The following is a 20,250-nucleotide window of genomic DNA, read 5'->3' on the forward strand; positions in this document are numbered from 1 at the left end:
AGGTGGAGAGGAGAGTATAGGTGAGGAGGTGGGGAGGGGATAGGTCAGTCCGGGAGGACAGACAGGTCAAGGAGGTGGGACGAGGTTAGGAGTTAGGAAATGGAGGTGCAGCTTGAGGTGGGAGGAGGGGATAGGTGAGAGGAAGAAGAGGTTAGAGAGGCGGGGATGAGCTGGGCTGGTTTTGAGATGCAGTGGCAGAAGGGGAGATTTTGAAGCTGGTGAAGTCCACATTATACCATATGGCTGCAGGGTTCCCAAGCGGAATATGAGTTGCTGTTCCTGCAACCTTTGGGTGGCATCATTGTGGCACTGCAGGAGGCCCAGGATGGACATGTCATCAGAGGAATGGGAGGGGGAGTTGAAATGGTTTGCGACTGGGAGGTGCAGTTGTTTACTGTGAATCGAGCGTTGCTGTTCTGCAAAGCAGTCCCCAAGCCTCCGCTTGGCTTTCCCAATGTAGAGGAAGCCACAACGGATAAAGTTGACGCAGTATACCGCATTGGCAGATGTGCAGATAAACATCTGCTTGATGTGGAAAGCCTTCTTGGGGCCTGGGATGGGGTTGAAGGAGGAGGTGTGGGGGCAAGTGTAGCATTTCCTGCGGTTGCAGGGGAAGGTGCCGGGTGTGGTGGGGTTGGAGGGCAGTGTGGAGCGAAGAAGGGATTCACGGAGAGAGTGGTCTCTCCAGAAAGCAGACAGGGGTGGGGATGGAAAAATGTCTTGGGTGGTGGGGGCGGATTGTAAATGGCAGAAGTGTCGGAGGATGATGCGTTGTATCCGGAGGTTGGTGGGGTGGTGTGTGAGAATGAGGGGGATCCTCTTGAGGTTGTTATTGCGGGCGCGGGGTGTGAGGGATGTGTTGCGGGAAATGCGGGAGACGCGGTCAAGGGAGTTCTCAATTACTGAGGCGGGGGAATTGGGGTCCTTGAAGAACGCAGACATCTGGGATGTGCGGGAGTGGAATGCCTCATCCTGGGAGCAGATGCGGTGGAGGCGGAGGAATTGGGAATAGGGGATGGAATTTATGCAGGAGGGTGGGTGGGAGGAGGTGTATTCTAGGTAGCTGTGGGAGTCAGTGGGCTTGAAATGGACATCAGTTTGTAGGTTGTTGCCTGAGATGGAGACAGAGAGGTCCAGGAAGGTGAGGGATGTGTTGGCGATGGCCCAGGTGAACGTGAGGCGGGGTGGAAGGTGTTGGTGAAGTGAATGAACTGTTTGAGCTCCTCTGGGGGGCAAGAGGCGGCGCTGATACAGTCATCAATGTAACGGAGGAAGAGGTGGGGTTTGGGGCCTGTGTAGGTGCGGAAGAGGGAATGTTCCACGTAACCTACAAAGAGGCAGGCATAGCTGGGGCCCATGCGGGTACCCATGGCCACCCCCTTTGTCCGTAGGAAGTGGGAGGAATCGAAAAAGAAGTTGTTGAGGGTGAGGACCTTAACTGGCACATCCCTGGGCACTATGGGTAATTTAGCATGGCCAATCCACCCTAACCTGCACATCCCTGGGCACTATGGGTAATTTAGCATGGCCAATCCACCCTAGCCTGCGCATCCCTGGTCACTATGGGTAATTTAGCATGGCCAATCCTCTCTAACCCGCCCATCCCTGGGCACTGTGGGTAATTTAGCACGGCCAATCCACCCTAACCTGCATTCTTTTGGACTGTGGGAGGGAACCCACACAGACATGGGGAGAATGTGCAAACTTCACACAGACAGTTGCCCGAGGGAGGGATTGAACCCGGGTCCCTGGCGCCGTGAGGCTGCAGCGTTAACCACTGAGCCACCGTGAGACATTAATCGTGGCTGATCTCATCTCAGTCTCAACTGACCTTCCTGCCCACTTCCTTTCACACATTATTCATTGCAAAGTCGAACCCTCCTCTCCTGTTCAGGTCACTTCACTCAGTGGCAGTGAGCTCCACAGGTTCATGACCTTTCGAGAGAAGCAATTCTTCCTCATCTCTGCTTTAAATCTGCCTCCTCCCAAAATCCTGAAGCTCGGACCTCTCATTTTGGATTAACCCACCAGGATGCAGGGAACAATAGACAATAGACAATTGACAATAGGTGCTGGAGTAGGCCATTTGGCCCTTCGAGCCAGCACCACCATTCATTATAATCATGGCTGATCATCCACAATCAGTATCATGTTCCTGCCTTATCCCCATAACCCTTGATTCCACTATCTTTAAGACCTCTATCCATGTCTTTCTTGAAAGTATCCAGACAGTTGGCCTCCACTGCCTTCTGGGGCAGAGCATTCCACACATCCACCACTCTCTGGGTGAAGAAGATTTTCCTCAACTCCGTTCTAAATGGCCTACCCCTTATTTTTAAACTGTGTCGTTTGTTTCCAGACTCATCCATCCGCGGAAACATGCTTCCTGCCTCCCCAGTGTCCAATCCCTTAATAATCTTATACGTCTCAATGAGATCCCCTCTCATCCTTCTGAACCCAAGAGTATACAAGCCCAATCGCTCCAATCTTTCAACATATGATAGTCCTGCCATTCCGGGAATTGACCTCGTGAACCTACGCTGCACTCCCTCAAAAGCAAGAATGTCCTTCCTCAAATTTGGAGACCAAAACTGCACACAATACTCCAGGTGCGGCCTCACCAGGGCCCTGTGCAGCTGCAGAAGGGCCTCTTTGCTCCTATACTCAATTCCTCTTGTTATGAAGGCCAGCATGCCATTAGCTTTCTTCACTGCCTGCTGTACCTGCATGCTTGCTTTCATTGACTGATGTACAAGAACACCTAGATCTCATTGTGCCTCCCCTTTACCTAACTTGACTCCATTGAGATAGTAATCTGCCTTCCTGTTCTTGCCACCAAAGTGTATAACCGCACATTTATCCACATTAAACTGCATCTGCCATGCATCCATCCACTCACCTAGCCTGTCCAAGCCACCCTGTATTCTAATAACATCCACCTCACATTTCACACTGCCACCCAGCTTTGTGTCATCAGCAAATTTGCTAATATTACTTCTAATGCCTTCGTCTATATCATTAATATATATCGTAAACAGCTGCAGTCCCAGCACCGATCCTTGTGGTACCCCACTGGTCACTGCCTGCCATTCCGAAAGGCACCCGTTTATCACTACTCTTTGCTTCCTATCAGTCAGCAATTTTCAATCCAACTCAGTATTATGCCCCCAATACCATGTGCCCTAATTTTGCTCACCAATCTCCTATGCGGGACTTTATCAAAAGCTTTCTGAAAGTCTAGGTACACTACATCCACTGGCTCTCCTTTATCCATCTTCATAGATACATCCTCAAAAAATTCCAAAAGATTAGTCAAGCACAATTTCCCCTTCGTAAATCCATGCTGACTCTGACCTGTCCTGTTACTGCTATCCAAATGATTCGTAATTTCATCTTTTATAATTAACTCCAGCATCTTTCCCACCACTGACGTCAGGCTAACCGGTCTGTAATTTCCTGTTTTCTCTCTCCCTCCTTTCTTGAAAAGTGGGACAACATTCGCCACCCTCCAATCCGCAGGAACTGATCCTGAATCTATAGAACTTTGGAAAATAATTACCAACGCATCCACAATTTCTAGAGCCACCTCCTTAAGTACCCTGGGATGCAGACCATCAGGTCTCGGGGACTTATCAGCCTTCAGACCTAACAGTCTGTCCAACATCATTTCCTGCCTAATATAAATTCCCTTCAGTTCGTCCATTACCCTCGGTCCTTCAGCCACTATTACATCTGGGAGATTGCTTGTGAAGACAGATCCAAAGTACCTATTCAACTCTTCTGCCATTTCCTTGTTCCCCATAATAAATTCACCCGTTTCTGACATCAAGGGCCCAATTTTAGTCGTAACCATTTTTTTTCTTTTCACATACCTAACAAAGCTTTTACTATCCTCCTTTATATTCTTGGCCAGTTTTCCTTCATAGCTTATTTTTTCTCTGTGTATTGCCCTTTTAGTTATCCTCTGTTGCTCTTCAAAAGCTTCCCCGTCCTCCGGCTTCCCGCTCATCTTTGCTAATGTTATACTTCTTCTCTTTTATCTTATACAGTCCTTAACTTCCCTCGTCAGCCACGGCTGCCCCCGCCTCCCCTTAGGATCTTTCTTCCTCTTTGGTATGAACTGATCCTGCACCTTCTGCATTATATCCAGAAATACCTGCCGTTGTTCTACTGTCATCCCTGCTCGGGTATTGAACCACTGAACTTTGGCCAGCTCCTCCCTCATAGCTCCATAGTTCCCTTTGTTCAACTGCAATACTGACACTTCCGATTCTCCCTTCTCCCTCTCAAACTGCAGATTAAAACTTATCATATTATGGTCACTACCCCCTAATGGCTCCTTTACTTTGAGGTCCCTGATCAAATCCGGTTCATTGCACAACACCAGATGCAGAATTGCCTCCTCCCTGGTAGGCTCCAGTACAAGCTGTTCTAAGAATCCATCTTGGAGGCACTCCACAAACTCCCTTTCTTGGGGTCCAGTGCCATCCTGATTCTCCCAGTCTACCCACATGTTGAAATCTCCCATAACAACTGCAGTGATACCTTTGTGACAGGCCAATTTGAACTCTTGATTCAACCTGCACCCTTCCTCCTGACTACTGTTTGGGGGCCTGTAGATAACTCCCATTAGGGTCTTTCTACCCTTAGAATTTATCAGCTCTATCCATACTGACTCTACATCTCCTGACTCTATGTCTCCCCTCGCAAGGGACCGAATATCATTCCTCACCAACAGGGACACCCCACCCCCTCTGCCCATCAGTCTGTCCTTTCGATAGCACCTATAGCCTTGAATATTCATTTGCCAGGCCCTGTCCACTTGAAGCCACGTCTCAGTTATCCCCACAACATCATACTTGTCAATTTCCAACTGAGCCTCAAGCTCATCCACCTTATTTCTTTTGCTTTGTGCATTCATATATAATATTTTTAATTTGTTTCTCCCCTCACCCTTCCTATCAATCCCTATTTCACTTGGCCATACTGTACGATCCCTTCTTGAGTTTTCTGTTCCATTGATTCTTAACTTCTCTTATTCTCACTTTCCCTTTAACTTCATTCTTCAATTTCCAGATTGTTCACTCCCCCCGACTACTGAGTTTAAACACACCTGTGTTGCAGTGGCAAACCTGCCTGCCAGAATGCTGGTCCCCCGATTATTAAGATGCAAACCGTCCCTCCTGTACAATTTATTCTTACCCCAAAACATATCCCAGTGATCCAAGAATTTAAATCCTTGCTTCCGACACCAGTCCCTCAGTCACACGTTCAAGTCCATTATCTCCCTGTTCCTGCCCTCTCCAGCCCGAGGAACTGGAAGCAAACCGGAGATAACCACCCTGGAAGTCCTGCTTTTCAGCCTTCTTCCGAAGTCCCGCTGTAGAATGTCCCTCCTCTTCTTCCCGATGTCATTAGTGCCAACATGCACCATCACCTCTGGGTCTTCACATTCACCCTCGAGGATTCTCTGCGCTCTATCAGTGACGTCCTGGATCCTGGCACCAGGAAGGCAACACATCATCCTCAAATCTTGCCTTTTGCCGCAGCAACCCCTGTCAGTCCCTCTCACAATGGAGTCCCCTATTACCACAGCTCTCCGTGATGTCTGACTTCTTGGCTCTGCCTCTACAGCAATTTTTGACTCGCAGATCTGTCCACCTCTCGGACTGGCAGTGTCGTCTATCTCGGCAGTTTCCAAGACAGTCAGCTTGTTTACAATAGGTGCTTCCCCTGGGGTCTCTTGTACTTCATTCATGTCTTCCTTTGTCATCGATATCCCCCTTCTCTCTTCAGGTATCCTCAGTGTAGTGACCTTGCTGAAGGTCCTGTCCAGAAAATTCTCATTCTCTCGGATGAGCCTGAGGTCTTCTAGTTCTTTCTTCAGGGCTGCAACATGCTCCTTCAGAAGCTGAATGTGTACACACTTACCACAGCTATAGGAGCCAGAAACATTATCAGTGTCCCTGACCTCCCACATCATGCTCGCAGCACACTGAATCAGCTTGGCAGTCATGTCTTCACCCTCTTCAACAATGGCGTAATCTCCTCACTGAGCCTCTTCGCCGAAAACTCGCACTTTACTCACCAGGCACTTCCCTCAGCCCTTGTGTGTTTGCTGTGAGTCTGTGGGCTCTTAATTAGGTTAGAGGAGGAGGGTGGGAGGGAGGCCCTACCGTGTAGGACCTGGGGCTGAGAACACACCTACTTAAATAGCACTCCGCTGCAAAAAGGACCCGCTGGCTTCGAGGTAAGGACTGAAATAGCACTCACTTACCTTCCCAACAATCTCTTCCTAAAGTAGAGAGAAGTTCAACTTTGCCTATTGAGTGAGTAGACTTCTTCCTGATACCTGTGTGACATGCTTATTGGATTTTTAAATGCAGTTAAAATTGATTTAATTTGCTCGAGTCCATCTATTTGTAGATTCCAACTGAATATATTTAAAAATCTAAACAAAATGTCTTATTCATCTGGACTGAGACTGTTGGCAATCCTGGTCTCCCTGCTACAGGAAGGATGTTGTGAAACTTGAAAGGGTTCAGAAAAGATTTACAGGGATGTTGCCAGGGTTGGAGGGTTTGAGCTACAGGGAGGGGCTGGATAGGCTGGGGCTATTTTCCCTAGAGCGTCGGGGGCTGAGGGGTGACCTTATAGAGGTTGATAAAAACATGAGGGGCATGGATAGGGTGAATAGACAAGGTCTTCCCCCCCAGGTAGGGGAGCCCAAAACTAGAGGGCATAGGTTTAAGGTGAGAGGGGAGAGATTTAAAAGGGACCTTTGGTATGGTTTAGAAGGGGTGGACACTAGGAAGTTGTTTCTGTTAGGCAGGGAGACTAGGACCCGTGGGCACAGCCTTAAAATTAGAGGGGGTAAATTTAAAACTGAAATGCAACAACATTTCTTCAGCCAGAGAGTGGTGGGCCTGTGGCATTCATTGCCATGGAGGGCAGTGGAGGCCGGGACGTTGGATGCCTTCAAGGCAGAGATTGACAAATTCTTGATCTCAAAAGGAATCAAGGGCTACAGGGGGAGTGCAGGGAAGTGGTGTTGAAATGCCCATCAGCCATGATTTAAATGGCGGAGTGGATTTGATGGGCCGAATGGCCTTTCTTCCACTCCTATGTCTTATGGTCTTATGGGCCTGAGGGGCAACTTTTTCACACAGAGGGTGGTGCGTGTATGGAACGAGCTGCCAGAGGAAGTGGTGGGGGCTGGTACAGTTACAGCATTTAAAAGGCATCTGGATGGGGACATGGATAGGACGGGGTGAGAGGGATATGGGTTGAATGCTGGCAAATGGGACTGGATTAATTTAAGATATCAGGGTCAGCACGGACAAGTTGGACCGAAAGGTCTGTTTCTGTGCTGTACAGCTCCATGACTCTGTGACGTGAAGCTTAAATGAACAGATTTGCAGGAACTTGGGTTCCTTTTAATTTTATTCAGCAAGGTCCATTGGGACGATTGGCTCAACATAAGTTGCCATACAAATGCAATGTGTTGTAGTGCAGAAAGGGTGTTATTGGAGGATCCCTGAATCATGCGAGAATGGATCACATTTTGAGGAAGGCTGTGAGAGCTGAATCATTTCCTTTCCTGCGACACTCTCTTCTGCAATCAGCGCACTATTTTATTCGAAGTGCCCTGGTGCTGCAGCCCATTCTACAGAGTCCAGGCTCTTTCTGGATCACTGATGGGAAACTGTCAGCCAAGTGAGTTCATTACAAACAAAACAATTACAAAAAAATAGCAGTTTACCAACAAACAGACGTCTGCAAATATATACTACACATGCGGTGCCTCAGTGGTTAACACTGCTGCCCACGGTGCCAGGGACCTGGGTTCGATTCCACCCTCGGGTGACTGTCCGTGTGGGGATTGCACATTCTCCCCGTGTCTGCGTGGGTTTCCTCCCACAGTCCAAAGACGTGCAGGTTAGGGTGGATTGGCTGTGCTAAATTACCCATAGTGCCCAGGGATGTGCGGGTTAGGGTGGATTGGCCGTGCTAAATTACCCATAGTACCCAGGGATGTGCAGGTTAGGGTGGATTGGCCATGCTAAATTACCCATAGTGCCCAGGGATGTGCGGGTTAGGGTGGATTGGCCGTGCTAAATTACCCATAGTGCCCAGGGATGTGCAAGTTAGGGGGATTGGCCGTGCTAAATTACCCATAGTGCCCAGGGATGTGCAGGTTAGGGTGGATTGGCCGTGCTAAATTACCCATAGTGCCCAGGGATGTGTGGGTTAGGGTGGATTGACCGTGCTAAATTACCCATAGTGCCCAGGGAAGTGAGGGTTAGGGTGGATTGGCCTCCAACCATGTCATTGACCCGTCAACTACGCTGATTTCTACTGGACTGGGCCATGCCCCATGTAATAGTCATAGAGTTATAGAGCTGTACAGTACGGAAACAGACCCTTCAGCCCAACACGTCCATGCTGACCAGATACCCTTATTAATCTAGTCCCATTTGCCAGCATTCAGCCCATATCCCTCTAAACCCTTCCTATCCATGTCCCCGTCCTGATGCTTTTTAAATGCTGTAACTGTACCAGCCCCCAACACTTCTTCTGGCAGCTCATTCCATACACGCACCACCCTCTGTGTGAAAAAGTTGCCCCTCAGATCCCTTCCACGCCTTTTCACTCTCACCTTAAACCTACACTCCTCGAGCTTTGGGCTCCCCTACCCTGGGGAATAGATCTTGCCTAGTTATCCTACCCATGATTTTATAAACCTCTATAACCCCTCAGCCCCCGACGCTCCGGGGAAAATAGCCCCAGCCTATTCAGCCCCTCCCTGTAGCTCAAACCCTCCGACCCTGCCGAGAGCACGATGGGATGATCAGCGGATGGGCTGAGGAACGGCAGCTGGAGTTTAGTTTAGATAGGTGAGACGAGCTGCATTTTGTTTGGGCCAATCAGGCTGGACTTATACGCATAATCTTACACAGCTGCATCAGGTCCCTCTATTTTATTCGCGTATAATTCATAGATTAAAAATAACATTTTCTATACTTGCTAACCGTCTGACAACTTGCGGAAAGTGCACAGAATTGGATGACCTGTTCCATGAGACACCCTCCCACTTGCTGATGCTCATCAGAGTCACTCCTGCCTGGAGAGCTGTCTCATGCCATGCCACATTAGTAAGTCTGGCACTATCTGTACACCTCCATTGTAGTCCACCTGTGCCCACACACGGGTCATCCATGATGATGGGGCATCTTCCTGCCCAGTCTCCACTTTAGCCTCAAGCCCCAGGTCTCTGCAGCTTTTCAGCTCTGCACAAGCGAGCAGAAAGTCAATATTTTCGTACCTGACTGTCTCTCCTTACACCTCCTGCAATTTCAAGTGTTCTTTCCTTGGTCTTGAGGAAATGTGTGGAGGGCATGGAATTTCTAGCACACGCTCGCTTCCAAGTCATTTATCTCTAGGTTTCCGAAGCAGACATGAAATTGGATAGGGTACAGCAATGTCCTGGTTATAAGTCCGTACTCCTCTGTTGTTAACACATCTGCTGCCTCAGGCAGTTTGATTCTGATTTTATATAGAATCCTTGGGGCGTGGAAGCAGGCCATTCAGCCCCAATCCTGGCTGCCTCCTTTCGGGTATAGATTGGGTTATTGGCGGCTGTCTTTTTCCTAAGATGGGGATTTCAAGACGGGGGAGGGGGCTACATTTTCAAGGCGAGAAGAGAGAAATGTAAGAAAGACAGGAGGGGGCAATTTTTTTTACACAGAGGGTGGTTCGTGTGTGGAATGAACTTCCAAAGCAAGTGGTGGATACGGTTACAATATTTAAAAGACATTTGGATGAGTACACAAATAGGAACGGTTTGAAGGGATATGGGCCAGGAGGAGGCAGGGGCTGGCTTAGTTTGGGGTAATGGTCGGCATGGACTAGATGGGCCAAAAGGTCTGTTTCCATGCTCTAGGGCTCTATCGCTCATCGTGAAGACACGAATCTACTACTTTCTTCCATTGTGACAGCACCCTCTTCAATCATTGCTGTGGGTCCTGCGGAGAAAAGGGCTCTGATGCCATGAATTATTTTCTTTGTAGATCGACCAGTCGTGACGATAACGGGGTATGATGGGACCTGGAGTGTAAACACACACAATGTTACTGTTACATGTAGCACAGATGCCAATCCTGAACCAACTAATTACACCTGGAGAGGGTACGTTAGAAAGGAATTCGTTCGCTCAGACGTTCATGTTGTAGACTTTCTACGCTGTATGAATAATTGTGCATTGATATACTATTTGTGATACAGAAATGTAGAATATAGGATCACAGATAGGCCATTCGGCCCATCGAGCCTGCTTCACCATTCGATCATGTCTCTCATGTCTATCAACCCCATTCCCTTGTCTCCTCCCTCTAACTCTCCATCCCCTTGCTCATCTGTCATTGAGACCCTATCTATCTCTGTCTTACATACACTCAATGACCTACCCTCACCAGCTCCCCTCTGTAGGAATGTGTCCCACAGATTCACATCCCTTCGGCTGAAGAAATTCCTCTCCCATCTCAGCTCTAAAGGGTTGTCCCATCGCCCTGAGGCTGTGCCTGTCCCAGTCTCTCCCACTGGTGGAACCATCTTCTCCGTGTCCGCTCCATCCAGGCCCCTCAACATTTTCCGAGCTTCAATCAGATATGCTCCTCCTCCCTTTTAAATTCCACAGAACCAGAGTCTTCAACCACTCCTCATGGGAGGAGCCCTTCATCCTGGAATCATTTTCATGAATCTCCTCTGAATCCTCTCCAAGGTCAGAACATCCTTCCTTAGATAGGGTTCTGAAGAGCTGAAAGAGGCCATTCAGCCCCTTGCAACAATCCTTTGAAGGCCATCCCACCCAGATTCCGACCCTATCCCCATAACCACACATTTCCCATAGCTAATCCACCTAGCCTGGATTACACATGCCTGGGCACTAAGGGTAATTTATCATGGCCAAACCGCCCTAACTTGTACATCTTTGGACTGTGGGAGGAAACCGGAGCACCCGGAGGAAACCCACGCAGACGCAGGGAGAATGTGCAAACTCCACACAGACTGTTCCCGAGGGTAGAATTGAACCTGGGCCCCTGGGGCTATATAACAAAGATATGGAAATTAAAACTGCCCTCACTGTTCCAAACTCAGTCTGACCAGAGCCTTATACAGTACACCTCTGCTCCTGTAAACTAGCCCTCTTAAAATGAATGCTGACATTGCATTTTCCTTCCTAACTGCCAACTGAACCAACATGTTTAACCTTAAGAAATCCTGAAGTGGGACTCTCAAGTCCGTTCAGCCCTTAGATAATGACATAGTCAGCGTACGCTGCTGTCTCATCAAACCAGCCTCGACCAAGCAGTGTCTCAGACACAGAGCTTAACAGTTGAGTCAAGTTCTGCATCGGAAATCCTGGGATTAGTTTCCACTTTGGCTGAAGCTGGGAACGTAGTCATAGCCCCAGTGATAGTGAGTCCAGCAAGTCCACACTGAAACTCAGAGAATCCCACTCAGACCCGTCCCCCTAATCTACACATACCTGGACACTTTGGGCAATTTCCCATGGCCAACCCACCCTAACTTGTACATCTTTGGACTGTGGGAGGAAACCAGAGCACCCGGAGGAAACCCGTGCAGGCACGGGGAGAATGTGCAAACTCCACACAGACAGTCGCCCGAGGGAGGGATCGAACCCACGTTTCTCATGCTGTGACGCAGCAGTGTTAACCACTGAGCCACCGTGGTACGCTTGCCTTTATTGGTCAGTACATTGAGCACAAGAATATAAGGAAATGGGGCAGGAGTGGTCTGGCCCCTCAAGCCTGCTCTGCCATCCAATAAGTGGACTCAGCTCGACTTACCAGCCCGTTCACTGGAACCCTTAATTCCTTTATTGTTCAAAAATCTGTCTTATAAACATTCAATAAGGTGGCCTCAACTGCTTCACTGGGCAGGGAATTCCTCAGATTGGGTGAGGACATTCCTCAACTCAGGCCTGAGTCTGCTTCCTCTTGTTTTGAGGTTATACCCCTCGTTCTCATTTCATCTGCTAGTGTGCACAGCGTCCCTGCTTCTTTTCTCATCTATTCCCTTCTTAATTTTATGTGTTTCTATAAGATTCCTCATCATTCCTCAAAATTCCAACAAGAGTTGGGATGTCACATTGCGGGTCTACAGGGCATTAGTGAGGCCACTTTTGGAATACTGCATTCAATTCTGGTCTCCCAGCTATGGGAAGGGTGTTGCAAAGCTTGATAATGTTCAGAAAAGATTTACAAGGATGTTGGAGGGTTTGAGCTACAGGGAGGGGCTGAATGGTCTGGGGATATTTGCCCTGGAGTGACGGGGGCTGAGGGGTGACCTTTATCGAGGTTTATAAAATCATGAGGGGCATGGACAGGTTAAACAGACAAAGTCTTTTCCCCCAGGGTAGGGGAGTCCAAAACTAGAGGGGCATAGGTTTAAGGTGAGAGGGGAAATATTTGAAAGAGATCTAAAGGGGAACTTTTTCACACAGAGGGTGGCGTATGTACAGAATGGGATGCCGGAGGGAGCAATGGAGACTGGTACAGTTACAGCATGTAAATGGTCAGAAATTACACAACACCAGGTTTTAGTCCAGCACTCTTCAGGTGTTAGTGAGAGAGGGAGCATCAGACACAGGATCCATAAATAAAAGATCACAGGGGCACACCACTGATGAGGATGTATTAAACAAACCTAAGATGCTGTTAAATTTTTCATCGGTTAGAAAGTTTTAATCGATTAATATGTGTATGTAAATCCCTGAATTTGTTTCGTGTCACTGCCCTGGGAGAATGAAAGGCTTTATCAGTGTGAAGAAGAGGTGACATTTTTGGTCAGAGAATGCATGTTAGGATGTGAGGCCTTGTTTAGAATCTGTTTGTGTTTTGGTTTAGAGTCAGACTGGCTTTATTCCTAAAATAGGAATTTATAAAATGTCACATTGACCGACTGTAAGCAGATTCTAAACAAGGCCTCACACTCTAACATGCACTGTCTGACCTAAAACGTCACCTCTTCTTCACACTGATAAAACCTCTCGTTCTCTCAGGGCAGTGACATGAAGCAAATTCAGGGATTTACATACACATGTTAATCAATTAAAACTTACTGGCTGATGAAAGGTTTAATAACACCTTGGGTTTGTTTAATACATCCTCATCAGTGGTGTGCCCCTTTGACCTTTTATATAAATGCTGTGTCTGATACCACTTCACTAACACCTGAAGGAGGAACGAGGCTTGTGTTTTCAAATGAACCTGTTGCCCTATAACCTGGTGTTGTGTGATTTCTGACCTTGTCCACCCCAGTCCGATACCCGCACTGCCACAGCATTTAAAAAGGCATCTGGGTGGGCACACGAATAGGAAGGGACTGGAGGGATATGCTGTCAAATGGGACTGGATTTATTTCGGATAACTGTTGGGTGCGGACGTATTGGACCAAAGGCTCTGTTTTCCATGCAGTGTGACTCTATGACTGTAAATGTGGGTTTGCTGCAACTATTTTCTGTTGTAATTTGCAAGGTTACCAGAAGGAGTGGAGATCAAAAATGCACAGGTGTTCATCGGGGAGGAGAGCGCTCTGGAAAATGGCAACTGGACATGTGAAGCTGCCAACACAGTTGGGATAGGAGTGGGCCGTGTGGAAGTTGTGCTAGGATCGAGCAATTCCTCAGGTACACCGTACAGTGATCTCACATACAGCATCAGTGGCCATTCACTCTGCTAACCATGAGGGATTGTGGTCAGCGATGGGTAATAGGTCGAACAAGAATTGGTGCATTTGGTCAAAAGGAGAAGAGGATGGAATTAAAAGTCAGACTCGACACTGAGCAGGGGGAGTCCCAGGTACCAACGGTTTACTTCCATGCCTGTGGGCAGGGGCTCAGAGCCAAGCTGCAAACAGCAGTGACTTTTATTCACAAAATACTGCCACCCGTCCTATTCCTGGAGAGCAATGGACCTGTCACTAACTTAGCATTCAGAGAACGTGTGTCACTTACTAAGCAAATCTTCCAAATCTGGCTGTTTAGGAATCCAAACCAACTTTAACAATGCAACCTTCCCACAAGTCAGCAGATTCAAAGCGAAATCTGTGCTGCCTGAAAGCAGCTGAAAGTTAATGTGGGAGACAGTAGGAACTGCAGATGCTGGAGTCTGAGATAACAAGGTGTGGAGCTGGATGAACACAGCAGGCCCAGCAGCATCAGAGGAGCAGGAAAGCTGACATTTCAGGTTGAGAGTGATAATGGGAACTGCAGATGTAGGAGAATCCAAGACAACAAAGTGTGAAGCTGGATGAACACAGCAGGCCAAGCAGCATCTCAGGACCCTTCTTCAGAAATGGCCCAGACCTGAAACTTCAGTCTTCCTGCTCCTAAGATGCTGCTTGGCCTGCTGTGTTCATCCAGCTCTACACCTTGTTATCTTGAATGTTAATGTGTTTTCCTGACAGGACTGTACTGTGGTTTAAAGGCTTCGCTATCTAATTAGCTACCATGAAATAGTGTATAATATCCTAAGGATGAGAACTCCAAACCCCAACCCCTCCCTCAGGGGTTTGACCTCAAGTTACCCCAATGAGTGTCCAGGTCTTCAACAAGAACTGGCCGAATTTTGCTTTCTGACCTGCGGCTGTCTGGTGACCTTCTGTTATCTTTTGGGGTTTTCTGCACCTTATCTCCAAAACTCACAGACTCGGGGATTCCTTTTTCCTCATTAGAACTGTGATGGAATACTCATTTCCTACTCTGAGACATCAATCCTAAGTGTGAGCACAGTTTTCTCCACACTTTGGGCTCTTCCTGCATTAACCCTCGCCATGCTGAATAATACTGGGCTGTTCATAGAGGAGACAGACAGGTTAAAGAGGCAGGGATGGAGCCAGTAGAGGTGAGTGTCGGTGGGGAGGGGATAGGTCAGTCCGGGGAGGTCAAGGGGGCAGGATGAGATTAGTAGGTAGGAAGTGGAGGTGTGGCTTGAGATGGGAGGAGGGGACAGGTGAGGAGAAGAACGGGTTAGGAAGGCGGGGACAGGCTGGTCTGGTTTTGGGATGCGTTAGAGGGAGGGGGGATTTTGAAGCTTGTGAAGTCCACATTGATACCATTGTGGCTGATGAGTTAACCTTGGGATGTCTGGGGATGATGGCGGGCCTCCTTCATGCCTGGAAACAAAGCAAAGCATTGCAGACCTCATCGAATGTGACAGATCCATTAATAACAGAAGGGCCATGCTGATTTGTAACCCAAAGCCTTGCTCACTCTCCATTCCCTTGCTGTTTTAAAAGGTCATACCTATATTGTGCTCACCATTTCATGTGTGGTCGTGGCACTGCTGATCGTAGCTCCAGTGGCATTGCTCATTGTCCTACAAATCAAGAAACAACGCAATTCAGCAGGTAAATAATTTGAAACTAAAAGTAGAAGTTTTTTCCTGGACAACAATAGGTATTTCAACACATTGCAGCTGTTCGATAATGCATCATTCCATCTTTCATAGGTGACTGTCTATTTACGCAGTCATGGTCCTGATAATTAGCTGCAGGATGGCTCAGCGGTCGGCACTGCTGCCTCACAGCGCCAGGGGACCGCGTTCGATCCAAACCACGGGCGACTATCTGTGTGGAGTTTGCACATTCTCCCTGTTTCTGCCAGGTGCTCTGGTTTCCTCCCACAGTCTAAAGATGCGCAGGTTGGGGTGGATTGGCCATGCTAAATTACCCATAGTGCCCAGGGATGTGCAGGTTAGGGTGGATTGGCCATGATAAATTACCCATAGTGCCCAGGGATGTGCAGGTTAGTGTGGATCGGCCATGATAAATTACCCATAATGCTCAGGGATGTGCAGATTAGCGTGGATTGGCCGTGCTAAATTACCCATAGTGCCCAGGGATGTGTAGATTAGGTGGGTTATAGGGGGATGGGTCTGGATGGGATGCTCTGAGGGTCGGTGCAGACGTGTTGGGCCGAAGGGCCTGTTTCGATGCTGTAAAGATTCTATTCTATGATCTATTTTCCTGGATAGCTGCAGGTAATTCAACACATTACAGATGTTCGATAACGAATCATTCCACCTTTTATGGGTAACACATATTCCGCCTGGGAACCCTGCAGCCATATGGTATCAATGTGGACTTCACCAGTTTCAAAATCTCCCCTTCTCCTACTGCATCCCTAAACCAGCCCAGTTCGTCCCCTCCCCCCACTGCACCACACAACCAGCCCAGCTCTCCCCCCTACCCACTGCATCCCAAAACCAGTCCAACCTGTCTCTGCCTCCCTAACCGGTTCTTCCTCTCACCCATCCCTTCCTCCCACCCCAAGCCGCACCCCCAGCTACCTACTAACCTCATCCCACCTCCTTGACCTGTCCGTCTTCCCTGGACTGACCTATCCCCTCCCTACCTCCCCACCTACACTTTCTCCACCTATCTTCTTTACTCTCCATCTTCGGTCCGCCTCCCCCTCTCTCCCTATTTATTCCAGTTCCCTCTCCCCATCCCCCTCTCTGATGAAGGGTCTAGGCCCGAAACGTCAGCTTTTGTGCTCCTGAGATGCTGCTTGGCCTGCTGTGTTCATCCAGCCTCACATCTTATTTTCATGGGTAACTGTCTATTTATGGTGCCATTGTTCCAATAATTAGTTGCGGGGTGACACGGTGAATCATGGAATCCCCACAGTGTGGAATCAGGCTGTTCGGCCCAACAAGTCCACACCAAGCTTCAGAAAAGCATCCTAGCCTGCTGCTGTAAGCCATACATTTCCCATGGCTCACCCAGCTAGCCTGTACATCCTGGACACTAATGGGACAATTTAGCACGGCCGATCCTCCCTAACCTGCTCATCTTTGGACTGTGGGAGGAAACCGGAGCACCCGGAGGCAACCCACGCAGACACGGGGAGAATGTGAAAACTCCACACAGATGGTCACCCGAGGGTGGGATCAAACCCAGGTCCCCAGCTACCAGAGGAAGCGATGGGGGCTGCTACAGTTATAACATTTAAAAGGCATCTGGTTGGGGACATGGATGGGAAGTGTTTAGAGGGATATGGGACAAATGCTGGCAAATGGGACTATTTTAATTTAGGTTATGTGGTTGGCATGAAAGAAGGGTCTATTTCCATGCTGGATATCTCTGTGACTCCATGCTAACCACTGAGCCACCACCCAGCCCATTTCTTGTACTATCAACCAGTTATTGGCTGTGAAGTTACAAATATCTCGATGATGCCTCCCCTCTCTCCCAGTTCACTTCCTTTAAGACTTGACTCACACTGCTGCTTTAATCATCCATGCTGCTCGTGTTCTTGAGCAGTTAATTTCCCATACCACTGCCTCAGATCCACATATCTCTCGATTTTCTCTTGATTGAGGATTCCAGTCCTCTATCCATGCTGTGGATGACTGCATTTCAGACATATTCCCACTCTCTCTGTCTCTCTTTAGCTCTCACTCCTTCAGGCCTGCCCCCCTGGGTTTTTCCCCCCTCCCTCAATCTGTGGACCCACCATTCTGTGCCCTTCAATGAACACACTTTGCTTCTTTCAGTTCTGCCAACGAGGTGCCACCATAGATGTGGTTTACATTCCCATTTCAACCCTCTACCGCCTCCGCCAACTGCCCTCCTTCTCCCATAGTACTGTTCTCTTCATGCCAGGTCACTCACCAGGCCCTCACCTCTCCATTTCTCACTTACGGGTGTACGAAAGCCGTTACATCAGCATCATTTTCTGTTCATCTGTGGGATAGGGGCTGGCTGGGACAAGCATTTACTGCCCTGCCCCTAGTTGCCCACCTTGAGAAGGTGGGGGTGAGCTGCCTTTTTGACCCCGCTGCAATCCATGCTCTATGGGTTGACCCACAATGGCCCTTAGGGAGGGAATTCCAGGATTTTGACCCAGCAACACTGAAGGAACGGGGATACATTTCCAAGTCAGGATGGGGAGGGTCTCGGAGGGGAACTTGCAGGGGGTGATGTTCCCATGTTACTGCTGCCCCTTGTCCTTTTAGATGGAAGTGGTCGTGGGTTTGGAAGGTGCTGCCTGAGGGGCCTTGGTGAGGTTCTGCAGAGCATCTTGTGGATGGTACACACTGCTGCGACTGAGCGTCGGTGGGGGGAAGGGAGTGGGATGTTTGTGGATGTGGGGCCGATCGAGTGGGGGCTGCTCTGTCCTGGATGGTGTCGAGCTTCTTGAGTGTTGTTGGAGCTGTCCCCATCCAGGGACAAGTGGGGGGTATTCCATCCCCCTCCTGACTTGTGCCTTGTCGATGGTGGGACAGGCTTTGGTGGGGGGGGGGGGCGGGGGGGGGGGGGGGGGGGGGGGGCGGTTCAGGACGGGAGTTACTCGCTGCAGGATTCCCAGCCTCTGACTTGCTCTTGGAGCCGCTGTGTTTATGCAATGGGTCCCAGTTGAGTTTCTAGTCAATGGTAGCCCCCAGGATGTTGATAGCAGGGGATTCAGTGATGGGAATATCATTGAATGTCAAAGGGTGCTGGTCAGATCATCGCTTGTTGGAGACGGTCACAGCCTGGCATTGGGGTGGTGCAAATATTATGTGCTACCTGTGGGCCCAGATCTTGAGATGATAAATATGGACCTGGAAATTCACAGCTGGTCAGGCAACAAGTGAGGAACAGGGAAGTTGATGTTTCGGGCCGAAATCCTTTATCAGGACCGGGGAGGGGGAGTGGAGCCCAGAAATAAATAGAGGGAGAGGGGTGGGTCTTGGGTGGGGGTGAGGGTAGGTAGGATGGAGATAGGTGAATGCAGGTAGGGTGTTACTGTTACTGTGGGTCAGTCAGTGGGATGTGTGGAGCGGATGAGGAACATGGACACATCGTTGGGAGGAGAGATTTTGAAGCTATTGTCCAGATCTTGTTGTATTTGAACACGGACTGTTTTGGTATCTGAGGAGTTGTGAATGTTGCTGAAAATTACTTCCTTCCATTTCAAAATTCCATGCTGGAAACACACCTTCAGGAATAGCAGTGATTTACAGGCACTCGAAACAGAAAAGAGTTTGCTTCACTTCTGATCATTTCAGCAGTTTTCATCTTTCGGCTTACAAGTATCTCGGTAAAACCCCTTCACTGCAGACGAACGGTCAGTCCTGAGGGAAGGGCTCACCTGCATTCCCTTCCACCGACATGTCAACGAATACCTCTCACACTTGGACGTTGAGCAGTTTTTCTGCAGCCTCCGCACTTACTTGTTTAATTGTGAACCTACCCCTCCCTCGACTGACCAGTTCTCCCACCTCCAACACACTCCGTCCTCCAGGGCACCATCCCAAGGTCTCCTACTCTCCCTCGACCTCTTCATCTCCAAATGCCGTCGTGACATCTATCGACTCAACTTCTCCACCCCGTCACCCACTCCAACCTCTCCCACTGCAGAACGGGCAGCCCTCCGCTCCCTCCGCTCCCTCCGCTCCAACCCCAACCTCACCATCAAACCCGCAGACAAGGGTGGCGCAGTGGTAGTATGGCGCACTGACCTCTACATCGCCGAGGCCAGACGCCAACTCTCCAACACCTCCTCCTACCGCCCCCTGGATCATGACCCCACCCCTGACCACCAAACCATCATCTCCCAAGCCATCCACAACCTCATTACATCAGGTGACCTCCCACCCACAGCCTCCAGCCTCATCATTCCCCCACCCCACACAGACTGCTTCTATCTCCTTCCCAAAATCCACAAACCTGCCTGCCCTGGTCAACCCATTGTCTCAGCCTGTTCCTGCCCCACCGAACTCATCTCCACCTATCTCAACTCCATTTTCTCCCCTTTGGTCCAGGAATTCCCTACCTACATCCCTGACACCACCCATGACCTCCACCTCCTCCAGAAATTCCAATTCCCCGGTCCCCAACACCTAATTTTCACCATGGACGTCCAGTCCCTATGCACCTGCATTCCCCATGCAGATGTCCGAAAGGCTCTCCGCTTCTTCCTGTCCCCCAGGCTCGACCAGTCCCCCTCCACCAACACCCTCATCCACTTTGCCCGAACTCATCCTCGCCCTCGACAACTTCTCTTCCGATTCCTCCCACTTCCTACAGACAAAGGGGGTGGCCATGGATACCCGCATGGGCCCAAGCTACGCCTGCCTCTTTGTAGGTTACGTGGAACAGTCCCTCTTCCGCACCTACACTGGCCCCAAACCCCACCTCTTCCTCCGTTACATTGATGACTGTATCGGCGCCAGCTCA

General features: G+C 49.2%; 1 protein-coding gene across 5 annotated transcripts in view; it reads left to right on the forward strand.

Annotated features, from left to right (window-relative positions):
* Positions 1 to 20,250, forward strand: part of LOC125448568 (nectin-1-like) — a 40,500-nt gene that overhangs the window by 7,180 nt on the left and 13,070 nt on the right. For 4 of the 5 annotated variants that reach the window (XR_009443101.1, XM_059641390.1, XM_059641391.1 and 1 more), the window contains 3 exons: positions 10,071 to 10,188; positions 13,560 to 13,711; positions 15,322 to 15,432. Coding sequence is in view for 4 of the 5 variants with exons in the window: in XM_059641390.1 (XP_059497373.1) it covers positions 10,071 to 10,188; positions 13,560 to 13,711; positions 15,322 to 15,432 (381 nt within the window). In the remaining variant the exon portion in view is untranslated. The remainder of the gene's footprint in view (positions 1 to 10,070; positions 10,189 to 13,559; positions 13,712 to 15,321; positions 15,433 to 20,250) is intronic. The other variant, XM_059641392.1, reaches the window with a different exon arrangement.

This window comes from Stegostoma tigrinum, chromosome 41, assembly GCF_030684315.1.
Source record: "Stegostoma tigrinum isolate sSteTig4 chromosome 41, sSteTig4.hap1, whole genome shotgun sequence".
Lineage (NCBI taxonomy): Eukaryota > Metazoa > Chordata > Chondrichthyes > Orectolobiformes > Stegostomatidae > Stegostoma > Stegostoma tigrinum.